Source organism: Mobula hypostoma, chromosome 18 (assembly GCF_963921235.1).
Source record: "Mobula hypostoma chromosome 18, sMobHyp1.1, whole genome shotgun sequence".
NCBI lineage: Eukaryota > Metazoa > Chordata > Chondrichthyes > Myliobatiformes > Myliobatidae > Mobula > Mobula hypostoma.
This window is the reverse complement of record NC_086114.1, coordinates 55,200,641-55,221,912: the sequence shown is the minus strand read 5'-3', so window position 1 is coordinate 55,221,912 and position 21,272 is coordinate 55,200,641. Positions and strand designations below refer to the sequence as shown.

The 21,272-nt window shown below is 43.5% G+C and overlaps 1 protein-coding gene across 1 annotated transcript in view; it reads right to left on the bottom strand.

Moving 5' to 3' along the window:
- Positions 1–21,272, bottom strand: part of trip4 (thyroid hormone receptor interactor 4) — a 110,826-nt gene that overhangs the window by 88,553 nt on the left and 1,001 nt on the right. Inside the window, exons 2-4 of the mRNA XM_063070241.1 lie at positions 17,261–17,430; positions 15,500–15,636; positions 1,591–1,803 (exon numbers count right to left, since the gene is read on the bottom strand). Of these exons, the coding sequence (XP_062926311.1) occupies positions 1,591–1,803; positions 15,500–15,636; positions 17,261–17,430 (520 nt within the window). The remainder of the gene's footprint in view (positions 1–1,590; positions 1,804–15,499; positions 15,637–17,260; positions 17,431–21,272) is intronic.

The following is a 21,272-nucleotide window of genomic DNA, read 5'->3' as shown; positions in this document are numbered from 1 at the left end:
CGTCGACTATACTTTTATCCATAGACACTGCCTGGCCTGTTGAGTTCCTTCAGTATTTTGTGTGTATTGCTCGGATTTCCAGCATCTGCAGATTTTCCTCGTTTGTCAACATGACTCTTCTATGTTTTAATATGATCACCCCTCTACATGCCAAAAATGCAAATCCCTGTAATTAGTCTGTGGCAGAGGAACAGTCCACTCAAGCAACCTCTGCAGTTCTATATGCCATGCACAGATGAAGACATCACACAGTGAAAGGTACATTCACTACAGTGATTAACAGGACGAGCCTAATGTAATTAATGTGAGTGTAATGGTAATTAGACATTGCTAAAGGACATTAGGGTAAACGACTACATTCCCATTTACCAACTTATTCACAATGTCAAGTTCAGAGGCAGGGAGATTCATCTAACCACATCGTTCAGCACTTACACAAAAATATACTTCTATTTAGTACATAAAAATAAGAGTGTACTAATCAGTCCCTGCAGACACGCCCTGCTATTCAATATGATCACATGTGGTATGTCCCAGGCCTCAACAACTCTTCCACTCTCAACATCTTCCTCCTCTACTAAATGAACCAAAAAGAGCTGTCAAGGTGCTCAATTGCATGCTAACAGCTTCACACCATCTCAACTGACTGCTTCTGTCTGTCAACCACGAAGCGATCACCAACACCACAGTCCCCATTTGTCCACTCACCTGGAGTGGTCATGCCATGGCTGGGATCGATGAATAACTATCAAACTGGTCATTTTTTTACTCTTAGCCATAGAATCCCCAACCCCTTTCCCTTTCCTTCCTGCAAACCTGGGTCTGGACCAAATCAGGTAATCTAGCCAAGATCTAAAATCTTTGTGATCCATATAGATCAAGATCACATTAATAATAGCAATATTCAGTCAATTAGTTATTGACTAATAACTGAAATCTGTGCAGAAATTAGAACAAATAGATACCATACTGTGCAAAAGTCTTAGCCAAGTACATATAGCTAGAATGCCTAACAATTCTGTTGTAATTTTATGTATTGCACTGTACTGCTGCCACAAAAACAAGACAAATTTCATGACACATGTGAGTGATGATAAACCTAATTCTGATATGGGTCTCTTCTGTGGACAGACAGTGAGAAGGGACAGGGAGAGGGGAATCATGGGAAAAGGAGAAGAGAGCGGGCACCAGACAGACATCCTGTAATGATCAATAAAACAATTGTTCGGAATCAAATGACCTTGCCTGGTGTCCCAGGGCCAGGTGTGTCGGCACCCGTACCCATCCTCCCCTGCCCGGCACTCCTTCTCTGCCACCTGTCCCACACCCCTCCCACAGTGCTCCATCCTCGCCATTCCCAATACCTTTGCTCCCACCAGATTTATAAACTCGCTCTCCACTCCATGTTGATAAAATACAGGACTATGCAAAAGTCTTAGCCACTCTAGCTGTATATATGTGCCTGAGGCTCGTGCACTGTATGTACAGCACTCAGTGAGATAAACAGAACTTCTTTCAAGCTAGCTAATTGCTATTTCTGAGATGATGAAATTGAAAATGGTTCAGCAGGTCAGAATACTCTGTACTCACCAGCATTCCACAGAACATGCAGGGTCCCGAGCCTTCCTGCACACAGACAATGCGGCCACAGCCCAGGCAGTTGTTGATAAGCTTGTGTGTCTGTCCCAAACACTCACAGGGATGGCGGCCTGGGAGGATCACAGCAAGTCTGTCCTCACCCTCTTTTGTGTACAGGGACAAGTATTTTGTCTTCTTCTTGGATGAAGAACTAGCCTCCTGTGCCTGGTAAAAATAGAAGCAAAAAAAATATGATCTAGGAAAGAGTCACAAGAAAGTACAGATGCTGGAATCTGAAGCAAATAAGAAACTGCTAGGTCAAGCAGCATTTATGAGGAGAAATGGATAGCTGCCATTTTGGGTCCAGACCCTTCATCTGGACTGCACCTGTGACATAAGAAACATGGCAGCTCACACAAACACCAGGGAGATAATTAAAAAACATATTACGTTCAAATGTCATAGTGGATCAATTCATAGAGTTATACAACACAGTAACAGGCCCTCTGACTCACCATATCCATGCCAACTTTTATGTCCATCTAAACCAGGCGTTCCCAATCTTTTTTTATGCCACGGAGTCTCACCATTAACCAAGGGGTCCATGGACCCCAGGTTGGGAACCCCTGATCTAAACTAATCTCACCTGGCTGCCTTAGGTCTGTATCCATCCATATCTTGCCTACGAATTGTATTTGATTCCACCACCTCCTCAGGCAGTGTGTTCCAGATATTTGTGGAATCCTGAGCACTAGACCAAGAAAAGTGAAGGAGGAATACATGGGATGCTACCTGGAATGGATGGAGTTGTCATATCATAAATGACTAAAGAAACAAAAATTGGTATTAGTATTAAGAATAAGGAGCGATCTTATTGAAATATAACAAGGAGCTGGTTGTGGATTACAGGAGGAATGGAGACAGGCTAACCCCTATTGACATCAATGGATCTGGGGTTCAGAGGGCAAACAGCTTTAAGTTCCTCAGCATCGATGTTTCTGAGGATCTTACGTGGTCTGTACACACCAGCTGTGTGGTGAAAAAGGCACAACTGCACCTCTTTCACCTCAGATGGTTGAGGAAGTTTGGTATAGGCCCCCAAATCCTAAGAACTTTCTACAGAGGCATAATTGAGAGCATCCTGACTGGCTGCATCACTGCCTGGTATGGGAACTGTACTTCCCTCAATCGCAGGACTCTGCAGAGAGTGGTGCGGACAGTCCAGCGCAGCTGTAGTTGTGAACTCCCCATGATTCAGAACATTTACAAAGACAGGTGTGAAAAAAGGGCCTGAAGGATCACTGGGGACCCAAGTCACCCCAACCACAATCTATTCCAGCTGCTACCATCCGGGAAACGGTATTGCAGCATAAAAGCCAGGACCAACAGGGTATGGGACAGCTTCTTCCACCAGGCCATCAAACTGATTAACTCGCGCTGATTTGAGTAAATTTCTATGTTACATCGACTGTTCTATTTATTATAAATTACTATAATTGCATATTGCACATTTAGACAGAGATGTAAAGATTTTTATTCAGGTATATGAAGGATGTAAGAAATAAATTCAATTCAAAACTGAAGAAGTACAACAGAGTAGTTATCAAAACTTTCCCACTCATGGGAGAATCTCAAAAGAGTGGACATAGCTACAGAATTAAAGGGGAAATTAATGGAAGCCAAGTGGAATTGACAAGGTTGTCCCATCTTCCAATGTCTGCCCCATCAAGCACCTCCTGCCGTGTCTGTAGAAGGAACTGTGATCACGACCCATCTCAGAATATGGATGGATGGACGTAAATTACCTTCATCATTAAGTAGGACAATGTTTCTCACCCTCTACATGCCACCTTGGCTGAACAGAGGAGCACTTTTAGTAAAAGATTAAGACAACTGTGCTGCTCCAACGAGCGCTATTTGAGGTCATTCTTACCCTCGGCCATCAGGATCTACAATGAGTCAACCTATAGCCAGGGAAGTGATGACCCCCTTCTGTTAGACCGTTTGAGGTAACTTACTTTTTATTCTTTCTACTTCTCTTCTAATATTTGTATCTGTACACTTGTAATGCTACTGTGACACTGTAATTTCCTCTGGGATTAATAAAGTATCTATCTATCTGGTTGTTCACTTTCAGCAGCACCATCTTAAACTGGAAACCACAATAAATATAAAAGCAATCTTATAAAACGAATGTACAAGTAACTGTTATATACGCAGAATTGACTGTGTGTATATAAAGTGACGCTGGTGGTGGGCGCCTGTGGGGCGGGTTAATCGTTGGAGGTATTGATTAGTCTGACAGTTTGGGGGAGTATCTGTTTTTGAGGCTAGTGGTCCTGGCATGAATGCTGCGTAATCTCTTCCCTGATGTGAACCTTTCATGACATAAGGTCTTCCAAGGCATTTTATAGCCAATTACATGTCATCATGGTTGCTAAGTAGATAGCTTAATTGACAACTGCCCACATAAAGTAATGAGCTATTGACTAGATATTTAGTTTTTTGTTAATGCTGGTTGGAAGATAAATATCAACCAAAGCACCTTGATGTAGCACAAAATACGCCACAACTGTTTAAACAACTGAAAGTGCACCATTCCTTCCACACAAGTTTAGTTCTCATGCGCAAAACTGGCAGGAGACTTAAACTCAGCAATCACAGATGACTGTTTATCCAGACTTTAAGACTAACACTGTATTTGATTGAGTGATTTAGAGTCATAGAGATATACTGTTTTTTCAAGATAGGATTCAAGGTATGCATTGCCAAGTATGGTTAGCTCAGCAGCTAGCATAATGTTTCACAGTGCCAGAGAACCGGGTTTAATTCCGTCAGTCTGTATGTTCTCCCTGTGACTACGGGTTTCCTCTGGGTGCTCCAGTTTTCTCCCACACTCCAAAGATGTATGGATTAGTAAGGATTAGTAGGTTATAGGAATGCTATGGTGCTATTGGCACCAGAAGCATGGTGACACTAGCAGGCTGCCCCCAGCACATCCTTGGACCATGCTAGTCGTTGACGCAAATGACACATTTCTATGTACATGTGACAAGAAAAGCTAATCATTGTTAAGCATCAATCTTTGCATAATGCTGCTGAAATACCTTTAGAACAGGGGTTCCCACGCTGGGATCCATGGATCCCTTGCTTAATGATATTGGTCCATGGCATAAAAAAGGTTGGGAATCCCTGCTTTATCCTTTCCCATAGTAATAAACACAAGTGCGAAAACAATACAAGCAAAAGTGGCCTGCAGTTTGAGCAGTCAAGAACCTCCTCAAACAAACCCAGGAGAAAGATAACCAAATAGTTATCACACCTCCAAAGTGACAATACCAGATCAAAATGTATGATCAAGTATCACAGACAAAGGAATGAGTCTTAATAAATCAAAGTTTTATACCGGTTTAAAAAAAATGATGTACTTCATTCTTCACTGATTATACATAGCCTCATCAAATGGTTAAATACAAATTGCGAAATTTTTTCCTATCCAACTTTTTCCAATAGCATACTTCCATTATTCAAGGAACAGGAGCAGATAGGGATCTTAGTCACAGAAACTTCAGACAGGCGTGGGTGCATTCCATGAACTAACAGCACTGCTTACCACCATTCTGAGATTTGCCAATTCCATCTCTTAGGCAAAATCCAAGCGATGCCATGAGTGCTGTTGAATATTGAAGTGAGGATTGTGTGGGTAGCTCAGTGGAATGCAGTTGTTAATACTGAAAATCATTTCCACAATGCACCCACATTCTTCAACCATCGGTGCCTAGAATATTCTTTTTTCAAAATGTGTACTATGTAGACCCAGATCAGTTTTAAAGTTAAAGTAAATTTATTATCAAGTACATATATGTTACCACATACTACCTCGAGAATGATTTTCTTGCAGAAATTTACAGGAAAATTTAAAAATACAACAGGATTTATGAAAAACTATACACACTTAAAATCTGACAAACAACCAATGTGCAAGTATTTAATAAATAAATAACACCAAGATAATGAATTGTAAAGTCCAGGAAAGTGAGTCTTTAGGTGTGAAATCAGTTTGAAGTTGAGCTAATTGAAATTATTCACACTGGTTCAGGGGCCTATTGATTGCAGGGTTATAACTGTTCCTTAACTGGTGGTGTGGGACCCAAGGCTCCTGTACCTCTTGCCTGATGGTAGAGGCAAGAAGAGATTATGGCTTAGATGGTGGGGTTCCTTGATGCTGCTTTGCGGCTTTCTTTTGGCTGCTTGTAAATGTGATTAATAGTGGGGAGGGCTTTGAATGTGATAAACTGGGTTGTATCCAAGCATGCTGAATGTATGCAAGCTTCTAAGAAAGTTCAAAGTAAATGTATTATCAAAGTCACTATATACAGCCCTGAGGCTCATTTTCTTATGGGCATACTCAGTAAATCCACAACAGAATAATAACCATAACAGAATCAATGAAAGACTGCACCAACCTAGCGTTCAACCAGTTTGCAAAAGACAACTGTTCAAATACAAAATGAAAGAAATGATAATAACAACAAATAAGCCATAAATATTGAGAACATGAGATGGAGAGTCCTTGAAAGTGGGTCCATAGGATGTGGGAACATTTCAATGATGGGGCAAGTGAAGTTATCCCTTTTGGTTCAAGAGCCTGATGACTGAGAGGTAATAACTCTTCCTGAACCTGGTGCTTTTGAGTCCTGAGGCTCCTGTACATTCTTCCTGATGGCAGCAGTGAGAAGAGAATATCTCCTGGGTGGTGGGGATCACTAATGATAGCTGCTGCTTTCCTGTGATAATGTTTTATGTTGACGTGCTCTATGGTGGGAGAGCGCTTTATCCACGATGGACTGGGTTGTATTCACTACTTTCTGCAGGATTTTCTGTTCAAGGGCATTGGTGTTTCCATACCCGGCTCTAATGCACCCAGTCAATATACTCTCCACTGCACATCTAAAGAAGTTTGTCAAAGTTTTAGATGTCATGCCAAATCTTCACAAACTAGAGGTGCTGTTGTGCTTTCCTTGTGACAGCATTTACTTCCTGGTCCTAAGAAAGATCTTTTGATATGATAATTGCAAAGAATTTAAAGTTACAGACCTCTCCACTTCCGATTCTCTAATGAGGAACAGTTGACAGATATCTGGCTTCTTCTTCCTGAAGTCAATAATCAGCTCTTTGTTTTTGCTGACGTTGTGCGAGAGGTTGTTGTGGCAGAACCACTCAACCAGATTTTCGATCTCCCTCCTATATTCTTCAGCTTTGATTCAGCCAACAACAGTGGAGTCATCAGCAAACTTAAATATGCAATTGGAGCTATACCCAACCACACAGTCATAGGTATAAAGTGAGTAGAGCAGGGGGCTAAACATACTGCCTTGTGGTGAACCTGTGCTGATAGTGATTGTGAAGGAAATGCTAGCAATCTGTAATGACTGGCATCTGCAAATTAGGAAATTGAGGATCCTTTTGCACAGGGAAGTATCAAGGTTGGAGCTTATTGATTAGTTCAGAGGGCCTGTCAGTATTGAATGCTGAGCTGTAGTCAATGAAGACCATCCTAATGAATGAATCCTCCATTGTCCAGATATTCCAGAGCTGAGTGAAGAGCCAATGAAATTGCACTTGCTGTTGAACTGTTATGACTATAGGCAAATTGGAGTGGAACCAGGTCACTGCTCAGGCGGGAGTTGATATGTATCATAACCAACCTCTCAAAGCACTTCATCACAGTGGATGTATTGTAAGTGATACTGGACAATAGTACCAGTACTGGACCAATCAGACCAAATTGGTTAAAAAGGTATAGAAAATAAAGCAAGTTGAGAAACAGGCAACTCCTCCCTTGGAGGGTCAGACACCCTGAGCCAATAGGCTGGTCCTGGACTTATTTCATAATTTACATATTACTATTTAACTATTTATGGTTTCATTATTATTTATGGTGCAACTGTAGCGAAAACCAATTTCCCCCGGGATCAATAAAGTATGACTATGACTATATTTAAAGCAGAGTTAAGTTCTTGGAGTAAAAGTTTGATGGCCACAGGCAGGAATGACTTCCTATGACGCTCTGTGTTGCATCTCGATGGAATGAGTCTCTGGCTGAATGACCCCTGTGCCCAACCAGTACATTATGTAGTGGATGGGAGACATTGTCCAAGATGGCATGCAACTTGGACAGCATCCTCTTTTCAGACACCACCGTCAGAAAGTCCAGTTCTATCCCCACCACATCACTGGCCTTATGAATGAGTTTGTTGATTCTGTTGGTGTCTGCTACCCTCAGCCTGCTGCCCCAGCACACAACAGCAAACATGATAGCACGGGCCACCACACATATACACATAGACACATATACACAGTAACTTGGTTTCCACAGCCATCCGTGGGCAATGACTTCCACAGATTTACCACCCTCTGGCTAAAACTCTCCAGGAAAAGCAAAAACTTAAGGAAAATGAACCTCAAATTAGATATTAGGATAAGGATATAACAGTTTTTGATTTATCATTTAAAGTTTACTAAGTAACCCCAACTTCAAAACTGAACCAATGGACATCGGTAAAATGAATAAAAAGGAGAAAACCATGAAACTTTAGGACAAGTTTACAAAATCTGTTACTTAGAAAGAATAAGTAATTAAATTGCAGCTGTTATTTCAACTTGCCAAATCACCCTGAATTCAGGAATTGGCATTATGAAGTTCCAATCTGTTATCTGAAAGGGGAGAGGGGGGTGACACATCAATTTAACATCGCAGACATCTCACCCTGCAAAAACTCATTTCAAGGAGGTAGCACCCCTACCCCCCCGCAACCCCATATCCCCCCCCACCCCCCCGGTCGACCTTCAAGGGTGTATGTAATACTTTGTTTAGCGATTTTGTCTAATCTGTAAACCAAGTTGGGTACATGCAGCAAATGTGACATTAAAATATGTACCTATATTATATTATCAAGTTTATTCTATTACAACTTTAAGCAAGTCTACAGGGAGTTTGGCCTCATCACGTAGGACATCAATAGCGTAGCTCCTTAGCAGCAAGCCAGCTAGTTTAAGTAACGTTAGCTATGCTGTAGTGACACCTGTTAAACTCACCTCAACATGTCTTTTACATTTTAACCCACCATGGGCAATAGAAAAGTCACTGTTGCAAACAGTGCAGTGAGCAACACTGTCATTATTTTTGAGGTCGACTGTAAAGCCCGCCCACAGAGAAAACTGATAGGTCTACTTAGCAGGGGTCCCCAACATTTTTTGCACCGCAGACCAGTTTAATATCGACAACGTTCTTGCGGACTGGCCGACTTGGCGGGGGGGGGGTGTTAATTATGACTGAAATATAGGTGATAAGTCAATAGCATCATAACATTTTAAGTAACGTGGATATTAAACACACATTGCATATTTTCCCCGTATGAACATACAAGATCATTGTAACACACCAATATGGCTGAATCAGTGGGAGCCCTGGGCTTGTTTTCCTGCAACAAGACGGTCCTATCGAGGGGAGATGGGAGACAGCGATACTCAAAGGGGGTTCCTTATGTCCAGTCTATTCCGCAATTTAGTTTTCGTTGCATTCATTGCAGAAAACTCTACTTCGCAGCGATATCAAGTTGGAAATGGAAGCAACGTTTTCAGTGCTTTCGTGGCTATCTCAGGATATTCAGCCTTGACTTTGATCTGGAATGCCGGCAGAGATGTTATGTCAAACATACTTTTCAGTCCGCCGTCATTTGCAAGCTCCAGGAGCTGATCTCCTTCCTGCGCTGACATGGATGACGCGCGCGTAATGACCTCGTGTGTGTTCAAGCTCAACAGTGGGCGTGACAGGGAATGAGGAAAGGTGCAGCTGACTCATGTCGCCAAATCATATTGTTTCCTCGCGGCCTGGTGGTTGGGGACCACTCTTAGCACGAAGAGAGACCAATCAGGATGCTCATTCTCCCTCTCCAAAAAATCTATTTTCGGGATATTGTATATAATTTCTGGGTGTCAGGGAGCCATTATCGATATGTGGGAGACTCCCGGAACTTCTGGGAGAGGTAGGATGTCTGACATTGGTTGCAATTCGAAAAAGGATGGCTGACCAATTGGTCAAGTGTGAGCTGATTAAAGAGAATCAGCATGAATCTGTGGATTGGTTCACATTTAGCTAATCGAATTGAATGGTTGCAAAGGTTTAGAGAGCGTCTCTGGATGTCATCGGTCTGAACACTGATATAGGGTAAGAGTCTAAGGAACATATGGAGCCTCTTCAATGCCTCTACCATACTTACTTCCATCACTCACCACCCCCCCCAACCCAGCAACACACCCCAGATACCTACCACTCGCTGTGTATAAAAGACATCTCCTTTGAAGTTTCACCCTCTCACTTTAATGCACATTCTCTGTATTTGACATTTTACTCTGGGGAAAAAGGCACCAACTGTCTACTCTCCCAATCTTATGAGCTTCTGTCATTAAATTGATTGAGGCCTTCCACTGATCTAGGTCGACCATGGATGTTGCACCCGAGCTGTCAATGTGATAGACAAGCCAAGGCAGTACAATATGGAGAGCAAGCTGTTGCCCGTGCAGCAGGTTCCCTCTCACCATGCAGTGGATGAATCCAAAGGAACGGCAGAGACCAATACAGTTTGGCACCAGCAGTGTCGCAGAAGTTGCCGGTCAGTGTTGAACTCATCGTATGACTCTATTAGAGACTCCAGCTCTGGAGTTTTCCATAAGACCATAAGACAAAGGAGCAGAAGTAGGCGATTCGGCCCATCGAGTCTGCTCCACCATCTTATCTTGAGCTGATCCATTTTATCCTATTTAGTCCCACTGCCCCGCCTTCTCACCATAACCTTTGATGCCCTGGCTACTCAGATACCTATCAATCTCTGCCTTAAATACGCCCAATGACTTGGCCTCCACTGCTGCCCGTGGCAACAAATTCCATAGATTCACCACCCTCTGACTAAAAAAATATCTTCACATTTCTGTTCTGAAAGGGCGCCCTTCAATCCTGAAGTCATGCCCTCTCGTACTAGACTCCCCCATCATGGGAAACAACTTTGCCACATCCACTCTGTCCATGCCTTTTAACATTCGAAATGTTTCTATGAGGTCTCCCCTCATTCTTCTAAACTCCAAGGAATACAGTCCAAGAGCAGACAACCGTTCCTCATATGTTAACCCTCTCATTCCCGGAATCATTCTCGTGAATCTTCTCTGTACCCTCTCCAACGTCAGCACATCCTTTCTTAAATAAGGAGACCAAAACTGCCCACAGTACTCCAAGTGAGGTCTCACCAGTGCCTTATAGAGCCTCAACATCACATCCCTGCTCCTATACTCTATTCCTCTAGAAATGAATGCCAACATTGCATTCGCCTTCTTCACTACTGACTCAACCTGGAGGTTAACTTTAAGGGAATCCTGTATGAGGACTCCCAAGTCCCGTTGCATCTCAGAACTTTGAATTCTTTCCCTATTTAAATAATAGTCTGCCCGTTTATTTTTTCTGCCGAAGTGCATAACCATACACTTTCCAACATTGTACTTCATTTGCCACTTCTCTGCCCATTCTTCCAATCTATCCAAGTCTCTCTGCAGACTCTCCGTTTCCTCAGCACTACCGGCCCCTCCACCTATCTTCATATCGTCAGCAAACTTAGCCACAAAGCCATCTATTCCATAATCCAGATCGTTGATGTACAATGCAAAAAGAAGCGGCCCCAACACTGATCCCTGCGGAACACCACTGGTAACCGGCAGCCAACCAGAATAGGATCCCTTTATTCCCACTCTTTGTTTCCTGCCAATCAGCCAACGCTCTATCCACGTATGTAACTTTCCCGTAATTCCATGGGCTCTTATCTTGTTAAGTAGCCTCATGTGTGGCACCTTGTCAAACGCCTTCTGAAAATCCAAATATACAACATCCACTGCATCTCCCTTGTCTAGCCTACTGGTAATTTCCTCAAAAAATTGTAATAGGTTTGTCAGGCAGGATTTTCCTTTAAGGAATCCATGCTGAGTTCTGCCTATCTTGTCATATGCCTCCAGGTACTCTGTAACCTCATCCTTGACAATCGACTCCAACAACTTCCCAACCACCGACGTCAAGCTAACAGGTCTATAATTTCCTTTTTGCTTCCTTGCCCCCTTCTTAAATAGCGGAGTGACATTTGCAATCTTCCAGTCTTCCGGAACCATGCCAGAATCTATCGACTTTTGAAAGATCATCGCTAATGCCTCCGCAATCTCCACAGCTACTTCCTTCAGAACACGAGGGTGCATTCCATCTGGTCCAGGAGATTTATCGACCTTTAGCCTATTCAGCTTCCTGAGTACTTTCTCTGTCGTAATTGTGACTGCGCACACTTCTCTTCCCTGCCACCCTTGAGTGTCCGGTATCCTGCTGTCTTCCTCAGTGAAGACTGATGCAAAATACTTGTTCAGTTCCTCTGCCATCTCCTCATCTCTCATTACAATTTCTCCAGTATCATTTTCTATCGGTCCTATATCTACTCTCACCTTTTACTTTTTATATACTTGAGAAAGCTTTTAGTATCCTCTTTGATATTATTTGCTAGTTTCCTTTCATAGTTAATCTTTTCTCTCTTAATGACCTTCTTGGTTTCCTTTTGTAAGGTTTTAAAAACTTCCCAATCCTCTGTCTTCCCACTAATTTTTGCTTCCTTGTATGCCCTCTCCTTTGCTTTAACTTTGGCTTTGACTTCTCTTGTCAACCACGGTTGCATCCTTTTTCCACTCGAAAATTTCTTCTTTTTTGGAATATACCTGCCTTGCACATTCCTCATTTTTCGCATAAACTCCAGCCACTGCTGCTCTGTCGTCTTTCCCGCCAGTGTCTCTTTCCAGTCAACTTTGGCCAGTTCCTCTCTCATGCCACTGTAATTTCCTTTACTCCACTGAAACACCGACACATCAGATTTCGGCTTCTCTTTTTCTAATTTCACAGTGAACTCAATCATGTTATGATCACTGCCTCCTAAGGGTTCCTTCACCTCAATCCCTCCAATCAACTCCGGTTCATTACACAATACCCAATCCAGTACCGCCGATCCCCAAGTGGGCTCAACAACAAGCTGTTCTAAAAAGCCATCTCGCAGACATTCTACAAATTCACTCTCTTGGATCCAGTGCCGACCTGATTTTTCCAATCTACTCGCATGTTAAAATCCCCCACAATTATCATAACACTGCCCTTCTGACAAGCCTTTTCTATTTCCAGTTGTAATTTGTAGTCCACATCCCTGCAGCTGTTTGGAGGCCTATAAATAACTGCCATCAGGGTCTTTTTACCCCTGCTATTCCTTAGCTCAACCCATAAAGATTCTGCACCTTCCGATCCTATATCACCTCTTTCTTAACGATTTAATATCATTTCTTACCAATAAAGCCACGCCTTCCCCTCTGCCTACCTTCCTATCCTTCCGATACACCGTGTATCCTTGGACGTTCAGCTCCCAGAGACATGCATCCTTTAGCCAGGTCTCAGTGATGGCCACAATATCATACCTGCCAATCTGTAGCTGTACAACAAGATCATCCACCTTATTCCTTATGCTGCGTGCATTTAAGTAAAACACCTTAAGACCAGTATTTGATACTTTTTGCTTTGATTTCACTGCAACTTTATTGCACTTCAACTCATCCCTATGGCTACACATTTGCCCCATCACCTGCCTGTCTTTCCTGACATCTTTACTGCTCACTATCTTAGATTTATTTCTGTTATCCCCTTCCTCTGCTCTATCATTCCGGTTCCCATCCCCCTGCCAAATTAGTTTAAACCCTCCCTAACAGCTCTATTAAATTTTCCCGCCAGGATATTGGTCCCCTTCAGGTTCAGGTGTAACCTGTCCTTTTTGAACAGGGCATACTTTCCCCAGAAGAGATCCCAATTATCCAAGAATCTGAAGCCCTGCCCCCTACACCAGTCTCTCAGCCAGGCATTCATCTGCCTGATCCGACTACTCTTGCCCTCGCTAGCACGTGGCACAGGTAGCAATCTCAAGATTACTGCCCTGGAGGTCCTGCTTCTCAGCTTCCTTCCTAACTCCTGGAAATCTCTCTTCAGGACCTCCTCCTTTGTCCTATCTATGTCATTGGCACCAACATGTACCAAGACAACTGGCTGCTCACCCTCCCCCATTAGAATATTCAGGACCTGATCCGAGACATCCCGTACCCTGGCACCTGGGAGGCAACACACCGTGCGGGTATCTCTGTCAGGCTCACAGAATCTCCTGTCTGTTCCCCTGACTATGGAATCCCCTACAACTACCGCATTCCTCTTCTCCCTCCTTCTCTCCTGCACAACAGCACCAGGCTCAGTGCCAGAGACCCGGTCACCGTGGGCATCCCCTGTCAGGTCATTTCCCTCAACAGCATCCAGAACAAGATATTTGTTGCTGAGGGGGACAGCCACAGGGGTGCTCTCCACTATCCGGGCATTTCCCTTCCCTCTCTTGACAGTGACCCAGTGTTCTGACTCCTGTAGCCTAGGGATGACTACCTCCCTGTAGCTCCTGTCTATCACCTCTTCACTTTCCCTGATAAGCAGTAGGTCATCAAGCTGCAGCTCCAGATCCCTTACACGGTCTCTTTTCCTTGGAGTTTACTCCTGAAGCCTGTCCCATGAATGGTTATAGCTTCAAGGCAGCAGCGGTTGAGACCAGAGAATTCTTTCTCCTAGGTGAGCTACCAGCCATAGCTGACGAATCCTAGCTGCCCAAAGTGACTGGTTTTAAGGTGCCAGTAACCTGCCTTTGCCCCTTCTGCTATCAGAAGAAACGATTCACCAGACTTAGTAGCTAAGCCACACATGAAGTCCAGGAGTTGGACTTGGTTGTCAGAGACTATTTGAGATGCACGCCATTGGGAGCATTTAATAGGTAGTGGGAGCATATCCCCACTACCTCCTCCGGCTTTGAGAACCTCAAGAAAACATTGAATTGATAAGAAATGCAAATAAAAAATAACTTCTTCTGTAAGGGAGTTGAGAACAAATGAGGCACAAATTTAACACCGAAGTTAATCTAATGAACAAACATATTTTTCACAAATCCAGAAAAGAACAGAGAAAATCCAGAAAACTCTTCCTAACACACTGTCCTTTGTAAGTCGATTGAAATTTTCCATCTGATGTATGAAGTATTTTACCAAAATCTCATCAGGGTGAAATGGAAAATGGATAAAAGATGGTTTTAAAAGTATCCTGACTGGTTGCACCATTGCCTGCTACAACAATGTCAATGTACAGGAACGCAAAAGGCTGCAGAGACTTGTGGACACAACCCTCCCCACTGGCAGGATGTACAACACGAGGTGCTTCAAAGAGGTGGCATCTATCATGAAGGACTCCCCCATCATGCCATCTTCTTGCTACTACCATCAAGAGGAGGTACAGAAATCTTCAACCACCAAGTTAAGGAGCTGCTTTTCGACAACCATCAGATTCTTGAACAGACCTGCACAACACTAACCCTACCTCAGCAATGAAACACCTTGAACCACATCTTTCACTGCAAGGGCTGCCAAGGATTTGTCCCTAATTCTCTTTGTTTTTTGTATTAAGGTATTGCTTTTGCTCAGTCTTTTTCCTCCTTCTCTTTACTGTATTTTATCATTTATATTCCGCATTTTCTCTCCACCTATGTGCTTGCGATACTACTACGAGCAAGATTTTCATTGTACTTGTACCCCACCATACTGGTGCACACAACAATAAATTCAACTTGACTTGACAATCAAGAAGAATGGCATAAGAGTCAAAAAGGTCAATAAGTCAGATCTTAGTGCCTCTGCATCAATTCATCTATGTGCAGGAGTGCCCAGAACTACTTCATTCCTGGGTACCATAAATAAATATAAAAATGGGTTTTGGCTTCAAACTGACCTTCACCAGATCCATTGGTGTTTTAACTTCCTCAGCCGGAGGCTGTTGCTCAGAAATAGGCAGCGGCTCCTGCTTGTTCCGGCCTTTCCGCTTAGACTTCTTGAGCTGGTCACTCGTTTTTGAGAAATCTGAAACATCTGTAAAAAGATGAATAATGATAGTACACCTTCATCAACTCAGTTGCTTCAAAGCATTCTACAGGCAGAAAGATACATTTTAAAGTGCAGTAACAGTTGTTATCTCAGATACATGGATCAGGAAGTGGAAGAGTGAGTTAGTATGTTTGCAAATGACCTGAGGTTGTTGGAACTGTGGATAGTGCAAGAGTTGTCGCAGTTAACAATAGGACATTGACAGGATGAAGAGCTGGCCTGAAAAGTGGCTGATGGAATTCAACCCAGATAAGTATTAAGCGATTAAATTTGGAGGCACGAATACAGGGTTAATGGCAGAATTCTTAGCAGTATGGAGGAACAAAGTGAACTTGGAGTCCACATCCAGAGATCTCTCAAAGTTGCCTCACAAGTTGATAGGGTTGTTAAGAGATGTATGGTGTGTTGACCTTCACTGGATGGGGGATTGAGCTCAAGATCCGTGACATAACGTTGCAGCTCTATAAAACCTTGGTTAGACACACTTGAAATATTGTGTTCCAAATATTGCTTTGCCACGGATGAGGCAGGAGGTTCCCGACAATTGGTAGCTTGACAAGAAGCGCACTGCTTCTTTTAGTTATGCTGGGCTGCTGCTTGCTCCTGACACATGGTTCTCAGTGCCACGGGAATGCTCATTCTTTACTTGGAGAAGTCATGGGATACGGACGTCCAGAAGTCATCTTCCAAGAAGGTTTTGAGAACTCTGGTGTGCCAGCACAGTCTTTGGCCACTGAGGGAAGGGGGTTGGAAGATTAAGGCCTCAGACTCTGGCACAAAATTCATGGAGGTCAGGGTGATTCTGCCCTCCGTACCTACACCTGGGACCTAGACTACTTACAGAAGGCCCCTCAGGGCACTGGAAAGATACCCCCCTATGCTGTCTCCGTAGAATCATCCAAATTCACTGAAAGAGCAAGTGAGCCAACATTAAGCTACTCTCCCACAGACCGAAGTCCCCAGCACTGAGACTCGGAAGAACCAGCCAGATGACTGAAGCTCTTCTCACGTCTTACACCAAATTCTCATAACAGTCACTCTATTCCAAGCTCTGTCACAGGATGTGATTACCAGGAAGACAGAGCAAAATTTTTGAAAATAAATATCACCAGGGTCATTATGCATCTAAGACTGCCAAAGGTCCTTCTGTATCTGTCGAGCGAACACACGAGTTAAAGTCTCAACTGAAAATTGCACATCTAATAGTGCAGTTCTGCCTCAGTTCAGTACTGGGCAGCCAAAGTTCGCGGAAATTGTTCAGAATACTTTAAATTTCACGTTTAAAATCCTAATTAATTAGCGGTAAAATCATGGTTGTTATTATTGGTAAGTTCTTTACACAGAGACGTGGAACTTCTTGCCAAGGGTGCTGGTAGAGGTAGATATATTAGGGGCATTTAAGAAACTCTTAGATAGGCACATGGATGATAGAAAAATGGAGGGGTATGTGGAAGGGAAAGGTAGATCGATCTTGGAGTAGGTTAAAAGGTTGGCACAACATTGTGAACTGAAGGTTCTGTAGAGTGCTATATTCTTCTATGTTCTATAATTCTGAGCCAAAAATGTGAAAACTCAGGAGATTACATTTCTGTACTCAGTTTGCATGTACCATCTTTTTTTCTGTATAATTGTCCTTGTCCAGGAGTAGGTGATTCTCGACACTGTTTCCACCTTTTCAGCAGCTCACTGGTGAAAAGCTGCTTCTTTCCATCAGTCCCTTGTAATAAGTCGGCAACGTACTCTTCAATTTCTTCTGCACTTTCCATCGACAAAATATACCTGTTAATTAGAAAACCAAATGATTTTCTTGTACAATAGGGACGGAGTGAGAGCTGAAATTTAAAAATTGCATGAAGGTTATAGGAAGTAAACACGTATCACTTGCTATAGAGGCACAGGATCACAAGAGACTGCGGAGTGTCGTAGAGTCAGTCAGCTCCATCGTGCGCACAACCCCCTTCGCCAAGAGGCTGTGTATCAGAAAGACATATCCATGACTAAGGACCACACCATCTGGGTCATGCCCTTTTCTCATTACTACCACCAGAGAGGAGGTACAGGAGCCTAAAGACCCACACTCAATGATTTAGAAAGTTTTTTCCCCTCTCTGCCATCAGATTTCTAAACAGTCTATGAACCCATGAATACTATCTATTTTTTCACTATTTATTTTTCATAGTTATTTTCACATCTTTGCACAGTACCGCTGGAAATCCAAAGGAACACTCACAAAATGCTGAGGGAACTCAGAACGTAAGACAGCATCTATGGGGAAATGAATAAACAGTCGATGCTATGGGCCAAGACTCCTCTTCAAGGCTGGAAAGGAAGCGGGAAGAGGCCAGAATAAAAAAGTGGGGAGAGGGGAAGAAGGATAGCAAGAAAGTGTTAGGTGAAGCCAGGTGGGAAGACAATGTAAAGGGCTGGAGAGGAAGGAATCTATAGGAAAGGAGAGAGGGAAGGAGGAGGGGCACGGGGGGGGGAGATGATAGGCGGGTGAGAAGAGGTAAGAGGCCAGAGTGGGGCACAGAAGAGGAATTTTTTTTTTTAAACCAGAAGTAGAAATAACTATTCATGCCATCAGGTTGGAGGCTACCCAGACAGAATACAAGGTGTTGCTCCTCCACCCTGAGATTGGCCTCATTGAAAAATCGGAATATCAGTCAGAAATAGTAAACCTGATTCTGAGAGATCGTGTCTCTGATGTAATGCAGGTTAAATGCCCAAGTTCACAGTAGCAGTGTGCACATTTCTAACTTGTTCTCTGTATGTATGTCATTGGCAAAGCCCATCCCTAATTCCACTGGAACGAGTTGGCTTGTTAGGCAATCCTGGAAAACACTTAAAAATCCATCTGTATGTCAGGGGTACAGGACTATAAGCTTCCTTCCCCAAATAGACAGTGAACTAGTTAGGAGTGCTGTAAGATCCTGTAAATTACTATCCAGATGATTAATCATTACTGGAACAACTTTTTAAATTCAGTGTAGTTTTGGAAACACTACAGTAAATACTCCTCTTGCTGTTTATCCACTGCACATATCATGCTCTCAGGAAAATCAAGTTCCTGTAGATGTTGTACATCTGAAACAAATAACAGAAATGTTGAAAATATTCAGCAGGTTGTGCAGCACCAGCATTAGTGTTTCTTTGTCAGAGCAACTCTTTTCTCCTCTTGCCTGACCCGCTGAATGATTCCAGCGTTCCCTGTTGTGTTTCATGCTGCAGCCCGAGGGCTTCACCTTTCACCACGTGGACTGGACAGGGCAGTCAGGAAAAGGCTGAAATGTCAGCATTTGCTTCATGGTTAAGTAATCGTGGTGCACAGACGTGATGGTCGTTTCAGTCCTTCTCCCCTGAAATGGAACATCTGGCAGTAAAATGTCATCTGTTTTATCTGTTGAGGAGGTTTTCCACCAACATCCCATTCGTAGTGTACATTCCACCCCTGGCCAACATCGGGCAGGCACGGGAAGAGCTGAGCACTGTGTTCAGCAGTCACGAGACAGCACATCCTGATGGCTTCCCAATCGTTGTGGGGTTTTCAACCAGGCCAGCGTGACCAACTACCACCAACATATCACCTGTGAATGAGGAGCCAACACACTAGAACTCCGTTTCACCACCACCGAGATTGTTTACAGTGCCATCCCACACCCGCACTTTGACAAGTCCAATCACCTGGCTGTACTTCTACCCCTGGCATACAAGCAGAGACTGAGGACCCACAGCACCAGTGGTGAGGATCACAATGGAATGGTCAAGGGAGGCAGAGAGCACTTACAGGACTGCTTTGAATCAGTGGACTGGACAACAGTCAGGGATTCGGTTTTGGAACTAAATGAATATGGCATAGTTGTCACTGACTTCATCAAGACCTGCATGGATGTGTCCCTTTGAGAACACACCTGACATACCCAAACTAGAAGCTATGGACGAAGTGAAAGTTGCAGTCTGCTGATTTGTGGCATTCAAGGCCGGTAATCCAGAACTCTGCAAGAATTCCGGGTCTCGCCTAAGGAAGAATATCTTAAGAGCGAAAAAGCAATTGAGTGATGCTAGAGAGGGAATCAAATGCACGTCAGATCTGGCAGGGTTTGCAGGCCATTTATTCCTACAAGGTGAAACCTAACACCATAAATGCCTGCGATGCTTCACTCCCAGATGAGCTCAATGCCACTTGTGCATGCTTTGAAAAGAAGATTAAAACTAATCTTGTGTGGATCTCTGCACCCTTGGTACCTGTCTCAAAGCCCACGTCAGAACATCTTTCAAGTGAGTGAACCCTCACAAAGTGTCAGGCCCCAATGGTGTGCCTGGAAGGACACTGAAAACCTGTGCCAGCCAACCGGCTGGAGTGTTCAAGGACAGCTTCAATCTCTCACTGCTGCAGTCGGAAGTTCCCACCTGCTTCAAAGGGACATCAGTCATGCCTCTGCCCAAGAAGAGCAGGCTGAGCTGCCTCAACAAGCATTACCCAGCTACACTCACATCTACTGTGAGTGCTCATGGCTAGAATCAACTCTCGCCCACACAAGGATTTGGACACACTGCAATTTGCCTCCTGCCACAATAGGTCTACAACGGATGTAAACTATTGGCCTTCTACTCAGCTTAGGACTACCCGGACAACAACAGCACTACCTAGGCCAGGCTGCTGTTTATTGATTGCGGCTAACTGTTCTAAGCCATCACCCCCTCAGTGCTGATCAATAAGCTTCAAAACATGGACCCCTGTTCCTCCCTCTGCAACTGGATCCTCATCGGGAGACCTCAGTCAATGTGGCTCTGAAACAACATCTCTTTGCTGGCAATCAATATCAGCGCACCTCAAAGATCAGTGCTTCGCTTGCTGCTCTGCTCCCTCTACACCCACAACTGTGTTGCTATGCACAAATCAATCTCCATCTATAAAATCACCGATGGCATAACTGTTGTCGGCAGAATTGCAGGTAGTGATAAGGAGTTGTACAGGAGTAAGATAGATCAACTAGTTGACTGGTCTCACGACACTGAACTCAACATTAGTAAGACCAAGGAAGTGATTGTGGACTTCAGGAAGGGAAAGTCGAGGGAACACACACCAATCCTCATTGAGGGGTCAGCAGTGGAAAGAAAGGGTGAGCAGGTTCAATTTTTTGGGTGTCAACATCTCTGAATTTCTATCTTGGGCACAACATATTTATACAATTATGAAGACAATATGCCAGTGGCGGAACTTCATTAGGATTTTGAGGAGATTTGTTATGTCAACAAAGACTCTAGCGAATCTCTACAGATGTACCATGAAGAGAATTCTAGCTGCTTGTATCACTAGCTGTTCCGCACAAGAGTGGAAAAAAGCTACAGAGGGTTGTAAACTCAGCCATCTCCATTATGAGCTCTAGCAAACCCCCCCAAGAACATCTCCAAAAGGTGATGTTTGAAAAAGATGGCAACCCTTATTAAAGGATCCCCAACACCCATAACGTGCCCTCTCCTCATTGCTACTATCAGGAGGCATCAGATTTCTGAACGGTCAATGAATCCATAAAGACTACCTCAATATTTTTGCTCTATTTATTTAATTTTAATGTACATTATTGTAATTTATGGTATCTTTTATGCATTGCACTGTACTG